Source organism: Biomphalaria glabrata, chromosome 2, assembly GCF_947242115.1.
Source record: "Biomphalaria glabrata chromosome 2, xgBioGlab47.1, whole genome shotgun sequence".
NCBI lineage: Eukaryota > Metazoa > Mollusca > Gastropoda > Planorbidae > Biomphalaria > Biomphalaria glabrata.
The window spans coordinates 61943635-61955949 of NC_074712.1; the positions used below are offsets into that span (position 1 = coordinate 61943635).

General features: G+C 36.9%; 1 protein-coding gene across 2 annotated transcripts in view; it reads left to right on the forward strand.

Annotated features, from left to right (window-relative positions):
• Positions 1 to 12315, forward strand: part of LOC106061888 (uncharacterized) — a 47882-nt gene that overhangs the window by 2681 nt on the left and 32886 nt on the right. The window contains exons 1-7 of one of the 2 annotated variants that reach the window (XM_056021808.1): positions 740 to 896; positions 2724 to 2776; positions 6414 to 6580; positions 7765 to 7925; positions 8358 to 8514; positions 8842 to 9076; positions 10179 to 10252. In XM_056021808.1, coding sequence (XP_055877783.1) covers positions 871 to 896; positions 2724 to 2776; positions 6414 to 6580; positions 7765 to 7925; positions 8358 to 8514; positions 8842 to 9076; positions 10179 to 10252 — 873 coding nt within the window. In that variant the 5' untranslated portion in view covers positions 740 to 870. Of the gene's footprint in view, positions 1 to 739; positions 897 to 2723; positions 2777 to 6413; positions 6581 to 7764; positions 7926 to 8357; positions 8515 to 8841; positions 9077 to 10178; positions 10253 to 12315 lie in introns of those variants that run through there. The other variant, XM_056021809.1, reaches the window with a different exon arrangement.

Sequence of the window (12315 nt, forward strand, 5' to 3'; positions counted from 1 at the left end):
AACTTTTGGGCCAGACAGACAGAGTGAGTTGATAGAAGCTTTGTCAAAATGGACGTCGAATGCTACCAACACTAGGGGTAACTAGGTACAGAAAGAACGGTTAGGAAATATAAGAGGGTCTCATCGGGAGGAGTATGGAAATTAGCTTTGTGACATTTCTACAAGAAAGAGAAAGTTTTCAATATAAATCTGACTTTCGCAAAGTACGTTCATTTAGACCAAAAGGTCTTTTTTTTTTAAGAGAAATGTAAATACAGTCAGAGAATCATGCAATCAATAAATGTTCAGTTCTGATCCAGAGCTCTCTAGTTTAAAAAATAATAAAGTCCATGTACTGAATACTAAGTGTCATTTAAAATCGATCGAAAGTAAATTCAAGTATACAGTCAATAAATAAATCAGAGCCATGATTAAAAGTCAAACTATGTTAAAGCTATTTATTTTAGGCCAAAGTTTTCTCAAAGAAAATAAAAGTTATTTGGAAATCAATATTTTTTTTATAGTGCTGTTTGTATATCTGACAGCATCAAAACACACACATTCGATAATATTATTAATAATAAAAAGACAAATGGAAAAGAAGTTTTTAGTTTTTATGCAAAAATAAAAAAGTAATTGAAGTTCTAGAAATTGTTTAAGAAATCTGTTTGTGGAAAATAAAATAAAAGGGATGCGTCATAACGCATGCGCCAGAGTCTGTCATTTGCCAGGTATAAATCAGCAACCAAACCAAACCTGAGCAAATATTTGTTTAAAAACAAATCGGCTTGCAGTACTGAACAAGCTCTCCGCGTGTTTTAATTGGCTTGGAATTTTTTTTTTCTTGCGAGCTTAATTATTGATGAAACTGTCCATTGTGAAAATTCAACAATGTCTGATTTGGACGCGTTCTGCAGGTAATCGCAGTGTTTTTTTGTTTTTTTTAGGAAATTGAATAAGGAAAATAAAATATCCTTGATCTAGTTTTAAAAATTGATTAATATGAAATTAATGAGTGTAAACAAGAAACATAAAACAAAAGGCTATTCTAATGTATAACTTTTGTAAGACCGGTTACCTTGCTCTAGATCAGGGGTTCTTAACCTGTGGGTCGCGACCCCCTTGGGGTCGATTGACCATTTGCCATGGGTTGCCTAAGACCATCGAAAATATGGATTGTTATTGTCTACTCTTCTATTGCTGTGTGTGTGTGGGGGGGGGGGGTCGCGGAAGAGTGGGTGATTGTAAAAAAGGGTCACCGAACTTAAAAGGTTGAGAACCGCTGCTCTAGATAAACTAATGAATGATATATTTTTTTAAAAAAAGGAAAAATTCTTCACCTCTACCCTATTATTTCCGAAACCCACCCTGGAAAAAATCATGATTACGCTCATTTAATTCTACCTAGAGCATAGTGTATTCTTGTTTGTTGATACGGTAACATTCGAAGACAGTAGTTTAAACTAGAAATCTGGATCTAGCTATGGTATAGAAGGTTTTAGTTTACAGTTCCTCTATTTAGCTTGAAAACTGGAACCTGGGTGGACAAGGATCTCGAAAACGGCTTTAACGATTTTCTTCAGTATTTTACAGTTTAGGTATATAATTGAGAAAAAAATTGCCAGCTTATTAGCCAGACGTGGAAAACTCTGGTTTAACCGTTATGATATTTCTGAATATAATAATGTGAAATTTATTTTTGGTCTGGAGTTTTAAAATATCCTATGCCTATATCTTGGACATACACACGTCAGCGGGTATTATTCTTGCATGTATTCATGTATTCTAGTGCTATTAGAGCATGGAATGGGTTGCCTGAGCTAGCCAGGAAAACCAGTGACTTGGCAGAATTTAAGTCATTGGTTAATATGCATGACTAAATGCATGACGCGTAGGACGTAATCATCTTCTTTTTTGAAGTAACGTCTGTATTATATAAGATAAGATAAGATTAAATGGTTAAATAAAATAAAATAAATAAATTATGGGCTTTTATAAAGCGCTCCTTTCATGCTAAGAGCGCTATGGTTCAATCTCATTTGTGTACCATTTACGCAGCACCATATTCCCATCGTTATATGCCACATCATTTGACAACATTGCCACATCACCACATGCACATAAGCTTATCCTCATCACTACACCACCACATCAGCATCACCAAATCCGCAAACTAGTTATGGATAAAACTTCACCACATCCACATCACGGCATTTACATCACCGCATCACTACATTCACATCAGCATATCATCATCACTGCATCAACACCATCCCATCAACATCAAAGCATCACAACATCCACATCACCTTTTTTACATCGCTACATGAATACATTTACATTACAAGATAACTACATCCAAATCTATTTATAACCTTCTGCAGTCGCGAAGCTACTATGGATCATCTCCTGGAAATGAGATGAATGCCTGGGCATTTGATGTCCCCCGATATCAGTTCCCCCCTCTCCACACTGATGATGTATCCAAAGGATCGTCAGTGCCGATATAGTTTTGGGTCAGCGGCGTCGCAGGTTCTACAAGGGTGTAGCACTGGCTGCTGGCAAACTGTCTTAGGGTCGCCAGCTCCTGATTTGTTCTCAGCGTTGACTCCGATGCCGTTCCCATATTTGGGTATAGCTGCCAGGCTTCCTGCTAGTCGTGATTCTAGTTCCTGCATGGGTCTAGTGACTTACATTGAATTTAATTGATGATGTTGTTTTATAATTATTGACGTTATTCACAGGACAAGTGGTGAAATGGACATAGAGTTTCACATCAATGGACAAAGACACGTCGGTAAGATATATCCCTAGTTAACTCTCTACATCCCTCAGAGATGCATTTATCTATTGTATTTGGACGTGTGAATGGAGGAAGGAGGGTTTAAAGAGTTAAAAAAAGGATTTAAGTTAATGCAAAGAAACGAGAAGAGGGAAAGGGGGGGGGGGGGTAACTGTCAAATAAAATAAAAAGGGAGATAACACAATTGTAGGAAGGTTAAAGTAGAAACATGGGAGGTTTGAGAACAAGTATTGTTTCTTATAATATCTGGAATTTCGTCAAAAACAAAAATTAGCAAAAACAATTTTGCGCCAAAACAGCTGAGCCAAAACGGTAGCAGCAAAAAGGCTGAGCCAAAATCGTCCTGCTTCGGCCCAAACTGTGGGCTATTTTAAAGAAATATATGTGGATAGTGAAGGATGTAACTGTATATATACATTTTTACTTCAAATTTAGAAAAGGGGGAAGCACTTTCGTGGTTGGTAAGGGATCTGTAGGTCTATGACTTACTCCATGGTATGCAAAGTTTGCAGAGTTTCAGAGGCTAAGGTGTCTTAAATATACAAAACATAATCTCATTGCCGTTCCGAGAGACATGTCAATTTTATAGATGTTCTGACAATATTACTGTACCCTTCACTCTCCTCATCTCCATAACAACGATACCATCGTTGAATTGACCCTGTTAAATTAAATTAATGTTTGATTTTATAAACTTTAATTTGTGTTAGGTAAAAATAATTTTCGAAAGTTTTAATAAATAAAAATTAACTTATAAGTTAAAAAAAATAATAATATCTAAAAGCATGCAACATTATATGAGAAAGAGACATGGAGAGTGAGAAAGAGACAGAGAGAGAAAGTGAGAAAGAGACACACACAGAGAGAGAGAGAGAGAGAGAGAAAGAGAAACTGAGAAAGAGACAGAGAGAGAGAGAGAGAGAGAGAAAGAGAAAGTGAGAAAGAGACACAGAGAGAGAGAGAGAGAGAGAGAAAGTGAGAAAGAGACACAGAGAGAGAGAGAGAGAGAGAGAAAGAGAAAGTGAGAAAGAGACAGAGAGAGAGAGAGAGAGAAAGTGAGAAAGAGACACAGAGAGAGAGAGAGAGAGAGAAAGAGAAAGTGAGAAAGAGACAGAGAGAGAGAGAGAGAGAGAGAAAGAGAAAGTGAGAAAGAGACACAGAGAGAGAGAGAGAAAGTGAGAAAGAGACAGAGAGAGAGAGAGAGAAAGAGAAAGTGAGAAAGAGACAGAGAGAGAGAGAGAGAGAGAGAGAAAGTGAGAAAGAGACACAGAGAGAGAGAGAGAGAGAGAGAGAAAGAGAAAATGAGAAAGAGACAGAGACAGAGAAAGAGAAAGTGAGAAAGAGACACAGAGAGAGAGAGAGAGAGAGAAAGAGAAAGTGAGAAAGAGACACAGAGAGAGGGAGAGAGAAAGAAAGAGAAAGTGAGAAAGAGACACAGAGAGAGAGAGAGAGAAAGAGAAAGTGAGAAAGAGAAACAGAAAGAGAGAGAGAGAGAGAAAGAGAAAGTGAGAAAGAGACACAGAGAGAGAGAGAGAGAAAGTGAGAAAGAGACACAGAGAGAGAGAGAGAGAGAGAGAGAGAGAGAGAGAGAGAGAAAGTGAGAAAGAGACACAGCGAGAGAGAAAGAGAAAGTGAGAAAGAGACACAGAGAGAGAGAGAGAGAGAAATAGAAAGTTAGAAAGAGACACACACACAGAGAGAGAGAGAGAGAGAGAGAGAGAGAGAGTACTACAATCGGACACTTTTTAACCACTTCAGTGTTGCCAACTGTGAGTTAATGTATTGTTGGTTAAAAAATGCAACAAAAAAAAAGTTAAGTTGTTGATTCGTCGAAATAAGAATTTTTGACAAATCTATTTTTCGGGACCATTTCCTAGTGGAGTCCCATGGGCTGTAGCCCCACCTTATCTTCCTTGTTCACTTTAAAAAAACAACACTATAATCTATTTACATAATGATGTAAAGGAATCACAATGTTCTTTTAACAATTGTGACAGTGCTAAGTCACTTATTCCTTTTAAATGTCTATGAACTTATTTTCATTTGTAAAATGTTATCCGAGAATTGTTTCATGTGTACGTCAGTGCTAATTAGCTATTTTTAAAAAAGAAAGATCAATAGGCAATAGTAGTGGACTAAATTTATCAATACTATAACGATGACAAAAGGGACACGATTGATCGATTAGTCTGTGCTAAAATAAAATTAATTGATCGATTACGTGGTCATTAGTTGACATGCAAAAGATAAGATAAAGTGTTGGCCAGGGAAGGGTAACACACAAAATACAGACAAAAAAAATAAATAAGATTTATCAATCTAGATGTTAAAAACAAAATTATGATAAGTTATCTAAATTGGTTGCTATTTGAACGCGAGTTAGTTCAGTTTTTAAAATCTCAAATCGGGTAATACCGGCTATTCTGATATTGCTTCGATTTGAACGGCTGTTCTGCTTCCGTGTCAATAGAAAGTATGCTAAATGTTACATCCTAACACAAGATAGTCCAGATTGATTTTGCCTTTTAATGTTAGAGGAATCTTTGTTATAAATCTCTTCACAAAGCCATGTTTACAAGCGGAGTTTGTCTGCTGGGTTTTTTTTTAACCCCAGAACATCAAGGACTTGTTTGACTGCATAAATTTTGTAACTTAATCCTATTTTTTCCCCTTAGCCTCCAAAGATGATTGGATAGGAAGAATGGTGTATTTGTCAAATATATTGGTAGGGCTAGAGTTATTCAGTGAAAAAAAAAATGATGCAGTATTCTAGGCATAAAAAGGAAAAAAAAAGGGGGGGGGGCTGTCTCTAGAACTAAAGAGGTATCTCCAGGGTGACAGCAGGGTCTCCATAGCTAAAAAAATTTGTAGAGCTAATGTCAATAGCTAATATGCGTCCTTGAATGCTAAAACAGGATCTACAAATCTCAAAAAGTGGTCTATGTAGCTAAAGTAGGTTATTTAGAGATTAGGACAATTATAAACTTCAGCTTGACTTTTATTTAATGGATTCAGGCTTCTCGCTCTTCGATGTTCAGTGTTTGGTTTTTGTGTTGAAGAGTAAAATCTAACTTGTTCAAAAAAGCCTATCTCTAAGGCATCTGCAGTAAACTATTTTATTTATATATTGATCTTCTCTTTGCAATTAATTGGTCAGAGTGTCGGAAGAAAGTAAAATAATTGTCAGGTAAAAACTGAGTGACAGACTCGTGTGGACATGATCTAAGCAGACAATAAACAATGCAAATCGATACTTCCAATTTTAAAACAAACATTTTGTTTAGAATAGTAGATTGTAAGAGAATGTCCTTGGACATCCACTTCTCAAACAAATAGTTAACGAGCAGGGTATCATGTGGTCAGGCACAACTACCAATCGCCTTTACTTTCCTCAACTTAAGTCAGGTACCCATTAGAGTTGGGTGGACTCAGGGGGAGCCTTAAAAATCTCGAAATTCAAAATCCCAGTTTTCAACGAGATTCGAACCCAGGACTGCAGGTTCGGAAGCCAAGCACTTAACCAATTAGCCACCGTGCCCCTCTGTCTCAATATATCTCAATAAAGTCGAGCGGCTTAAAAACACAACTCTACAGAATCTAGTTATCCACATATTTCTTGAATTTCTTTCAGTCCCTAATACGTATCCATCCACAACTACACTGAATGACTACATCAGAAATGTGGCCGGACTCAAGGGCACCAAAGTCATGTGCAAGGAGGCCGGGTGCGGGTGCTGTGCAGTCACCGTCAGCTACGCCCCTGATGGGGACAAGATTCAAACGATGAGCATCAACTCGGTAAATGACAGATTCTTGAGACACACTATAGATGTAACACCTCTTCTGGTGCTTATTAACTCTTTCTCTCCTAATCGACGATACCATCGTTGATTTTGACCTCATTAAATAAAATTAGTGTTAACTTTTTTAAACTTGACTTTGAATTATATATTAAAAAGAGCTTGCATTTCCCTTTAAGTCTATAGCAAATGCAACAGTTTCTGATAACAAACAACAAAGCTATTGAAGCCCAATCACATCAGGGTAGCAAAATAGTAATGAGCAAAATGAAGAATTCCTTCTAAAACGTGGAAAAATAATTACGGAGAGAAAGAGTTAAAGTGTCTGCTGAGTATTAACTAAACTGGTCTTCTCTTGTCTTGAACTATTGTCTCGGATGTCTACTATAGTTAGAGTAGCACAACAAACATTGAGATCAATTAAAATGTAAAGTAATAACACTGTGGCAAATAAAGCCATAAGACAATAAACAATACTTCAATAATTACTTGCAAGATTCAATATCCAATGATTTTTTACAATGATACGTAAGAACAAGTCACTTAATACAAATAGAACTTCTCAGACATGTGTCCTTTCTCTCCGATGACTAAATAGAAAGCTGACCATGTGGGCAGATTAAAAATAACGAGGCCTACACATTATTCCCAACTACATTCCACTTTTCGCGTGAAACATGATAATTAAGAACTTGAAGTGAATCTTGTGTACCTCGTGTCACAGCAGTTCTCAAACAACGCTGTGACCATAGAAACCAATCATTCAAATAGATATTGCCTCCTTTCAGTTTGATGCTCTAATAAACTGTTGAAATTTTAAGAGATTACTTTTGAGCACAGCAACAGACATCTCCTTATGCCATTACTTAAGCTCTAGTCGACTAAAACTATAGGTGACCTGACCAAACCTTAAAGTTGAAAAAGCCTTAATTCCATTTGACCTGATCTAAAACTATTTGAAGTTTTCTAAACTCAACGTGACATGATGTTGACCTTAAGTTGACCTAACCATGACACTAGCTGACCAGACCTAAATTCTAAACTCTGAGCAAAAAATGTTGTCAGAAATGCTTAGGTAAATTTTACTTTCCAATATTCTCTCTCTCTGTGCGGTATTTTACTTCATAAGCTTATAACAACTCCATGTATATATCTTCACATCTGTTTTTTGCTTGCGTTCAGTGTCTGTGTCCACTATACAGTGTAGACGGATGGCAAATCACCACTGTAGAAGGTATCGGGAATCAGAAAGATGGATTCCATCCTATTCAGGAGAGGATAGCCAAATTTAATGGAACACAGTGTGGCTATTGTACACCTGGGTTTGTTATGTCTATGTATGGGTAAGTTCAACGTTCACTAAACAGTTTATTTTGTAACTTAAAGGTGAAATGTCAAGATTTCAAGTCAATCCTTGGGGGTCTATATATATTGGACACTTGATGTAAAGATCATTGTTTTGGGCCGACATTTAACGAAGGTGTCATGTAGCCAGCACAATGATCTTCCACTTTTACTTTTCTTAACAAATGTCAGGTATCTATTAGAGTTGGGTGGACTCAGGAAATTCCGAAGTTCAAAATCCTAGCCACCAGAACTATAACTTGTGACCCCTCATTTTGGAAGCCAAAATTTACCAAGTTTATTATAAACCTTTTTGTTGAAAAGGCTCCTAGATCTCATGCAATAGAATGGTACTTTTTATTTTAGCTTTAATCATTGAAATTAGGAATAACCTTAGAAGCAGATATAAAATACATGACCTTTGACTTTAGGCTGTTACATCAAGTACCACAACCTACACAGCAGGAAATAGAAGATGGATTCGATGGTCACGTGTGTCGATGCACAGGTTACAGGTCAATCCTGGATGCCATGAAGTCCTTCGCAGTAGATTCCACAGGGGCGTCAACACAATGTATAGACATAGAGGTAAGCCATATGAAAGCGTAAGTTTGTCATAGTCAAGGCCGGATGTACGATACCGCAGATACTACAGACTTCACACTCAAAAAGAAAAGGGGAAAAAAAAGGGGGGGGCAAAAACAAAACAAAAAAAAACAATTTTAAAAAGTATGTCTCACAAATATTTGACAAAGAAGGAACGTAAGATTAAATTAACAATTATTTCAATGTGTCGTTAGATTAGCATTAATGAAATACATATTTATTAAAGATTTTGAAAGTTGGGGGCCGCCACAAAAAGAGATGCTTTGTTTTTTAAAAAGACTTTTTAAATTTTGCATGTTTTGAACTTAGGATCTGAACAAAAAGCTATGTCCTAAGACCGGTCAACCTTGCAATGGTCAGAAAAGTGGCAAGAAAGGATCGTGTTCTTCCAGTGGTGATAGAACGTCCAGTCCTTTTAGTTCCCTCTCACTCGAACTGAAAGATGGACGCTGGTATCGACCTGTGAATATGAAGGAACTGGGCAAGGTCATGCAGCAGCACAAGACCCACGACATCAAGTGTATTTTTGCTAACACAGCTTCAGGTAGGCTATTTATAGCTTCAGCTAGACATTTATAGCTTCAGGTGGGCTATTTATAGCTTCATGTAGGCTGTTTATAGCTTCAGGTAGACCATTTATAGCTTCAGATAGGCTTGTTATAGTTTCATGTAGGCTGTTTAGAGCTTCATGTAGACCATTTATAGCTTCAGGAAGACCATTTATAGCTTCAGGTAGACCATTTATAGCTTCAAGAAGACCATTTATAGCTTCAGATAGACCATTTATAGCTTCAAGTAGACCATATTTAGCTTAGGAAGGCTATTTATAGCTTCAGGTGGGCTATTTATAGCTTTATGTATAGCATTTATAGCTTCAGGTAGACCATTTATAGCTTCTGGAAGGCTATTTGCAGCTTCGGGTAGGTTTTTGATAGCTTCAGGAGGCTATTTATAGTTTTAGTTAGGCTAGATATAAATTTATTAATGCAATTTATAGCTTCAGGTAGGCTATTTATAACTGGGAAGATATCAGTGTTTTGGGAAAGAGAAAGACTTCAAAATTTGACTATATGCACAATATATAAAATAATAGCCTAATAAGGCATTCGTCTAATCTTTGAAGCTTGAGAATGAGAGATGTATTCGCGTGAATACGATGACCCGGTGACCTGCATAGTTGTCACACCTGATGTAAACAAAGCCGTTGTCTGATCGGGGGGGAAGGTGTATTTAATTTCTATTTTCGCCATCTCCATCAATGGCTTTTCTTTTGGTTCTCAAGCGTGTGTGAACCATTAAAACAGTTCTTCAATATGAAACAATTCATCTATGTAACCATATCATATGCCAGAGCATATCGAGATCTCAAAAATGTTAAACAATGGACCTCATTCATCAACATTTAGCCACGTGATAATATTGATAAACCAATGGGAAAAAAAACGTAGCACGTGACAGCCTTTATGGATAACGTAATTTTTTATAGAAAAGAAAGAGATTCGTGTGGCTAAATGTTGTTTGTTTACGATTGGTGAATAAGGTCCATTAAAGACATTTTATATGATATTTTATATGACACGTTATATCATATATGTTCAACATTTAAGTCATTACTAACAAAAAGCTTATACTTGTCTAAATTGCAGGTATTTTCAAACATGAAGAGCCACATGAAATCTACATTGATCTCAGAGCAGTGAAGGAGCTGTACCTGTACAGTGTAAGTAGGCTACGTCTCTCGAGTATCAAATGTTGTTTGTCAAATGTTTTACATGTTTCGGATGTTCCTTCAGAGTTGAAGATAATTACTTCCTAGTCCAAACCTCCCGCAGGACGACAGGGGATGGGAGCGGGCAGGGTTTGAACCCGGGACCGTCGATAAATCTGAACGACAGTCCAGCGCGCAAACCGCACGACCAGGCAGCCATCATAGTCTGCACAACGTTTTAAATATTTAGAAAATAAAAGTTATGTTATTTTGCTCGCTGATACATTTTCAAGTTTCAAAGAGAAATGACAGTTTTTCGTTGTTTTATCTTCATTTCCATTGGTTGAAAATGTATTACATTTTATATGACCGTCAAGTCACGTCGGAGGCGCGGTGGCTGAGCGATAAAGCGCTTGACTTCAGAACGGGGGATCCCTCTTTCGAAGCTTGTCAAGACTGGGATTTTAATTTCGGGATCTTTGGAGTTCCCCCAGCTCTAATGGGTACCTGACATGAGTTTGGGAAAAGTGAAGGAGGCTACATGATACCCTCGCTAAACATGGGCCACAGAAACAGAAAACCTTTACACTTTCTGCCCCATAGATCGCTAGGTATGAACGGGAACTTTATTTTTATCAAGTCACATCTATTCGCCACATATAACTTAGGTTTTTGTCTAAATTTATAAAGCAAACTAAAATATATTCAGCGGGATTAATGTTTTGTTTACTATAAACTATAAATACACACACTGTCAAGAAATAGCGCATATACAAAAACTGTTGATCTGTTGCATGCGACATGTAAATTCGGCCTAATTTAATGCAGTGTAGTTTTTTTACTCGCGCTAACTGTACAAAAAAAAAATGTGTGTTTTACATACTTCGAATGTTCCTTCATAGTTGAAGATCTACGTCTGAGCCCAAACCTCTCCGAACGTGAGGGGGGGGGGATGGTAGCGGGCAGGGTATGAACCCCGGACTATCAAGGCGACCAGACGACAGTCCAGCACGACCAGGCAGCCACTGTACTCAATATGTCTGCTATTGTTAAGGAGAGGGGGAGAACTTAAAGGGAAACCCCGATGGTTTTTCAAATTTGAGTTATTGACATATTTAAATTCTGCGTAAAAAGTTGTAATAGTAAACATTTTACCATTTTGTATTTAAATGCTTAGAAACATTTATATTTAATAAACTAGACTGTAAATTATTGACATTTCCAAAAAAAAACGGGGTTCTTTGATATTTTGTTTTTAGGTTAGGCATAGATTGCAGGTCTGACTAGTCAGTGTAAGGCTAGTCTAGACAACGTGTAGTCAGTCATGACAAGACAACCAAGCGATAGTGTTTGTTGTGTGTTGAGTGGTCAGGCGAGAAGATACACACTGCCGTGGTTAGTCAAGCATGTAAATCTCCTTAAACACGCATTTGTTTCTTTGCTTACAAGATCTAGATTTAACTGCTTAGACAAAGATATATTTCTTTTACGAGAATGTAAACGTTACTGTAATGGTTTTCCGTTATACAGTAAACCAATATATTAAATTAATAGGCATGTGTGACGTCACATAGAAACCCGGTGAAAGTCTGACAGATGCGCAGGAAAATTACGTCAGAAAAATATCAATTCCTAAGTTATTATTGCAAATAAAAACAAAATAATAATATATTCATTATCTGTAAATCAAAACACATATTATATCAAAAATTGTCAAAACCATCGGAGTTTCCCTTTAAGGGATAATTTGAACACCTGGTTTTAATCTTAAGTCTTTGAAATTTCAAGATTTGCGAACTTTTACTATATAACCTAAAAGACCTCACTGTGGCCTACTTAATTTTCTATTTCTTATAAACACGAAGCCATTGTAAGCTGAGAAAGAAGGAAGTAGAGTTGAATTCAATATTGAATGCTTCTTTATCGACAGTGACATTGCTTTCAGTCACAAAGGTCAAGGTGCTGCTAAATAGGTTAGAATCTCAAATCTTTTGACATTGTCAGTCAAAAATGCTTTCCGCTAGCTAATGTCGAAGTTGTCTACGTCAAAAGGGCCAGCAGACGAAGAGCTAAAA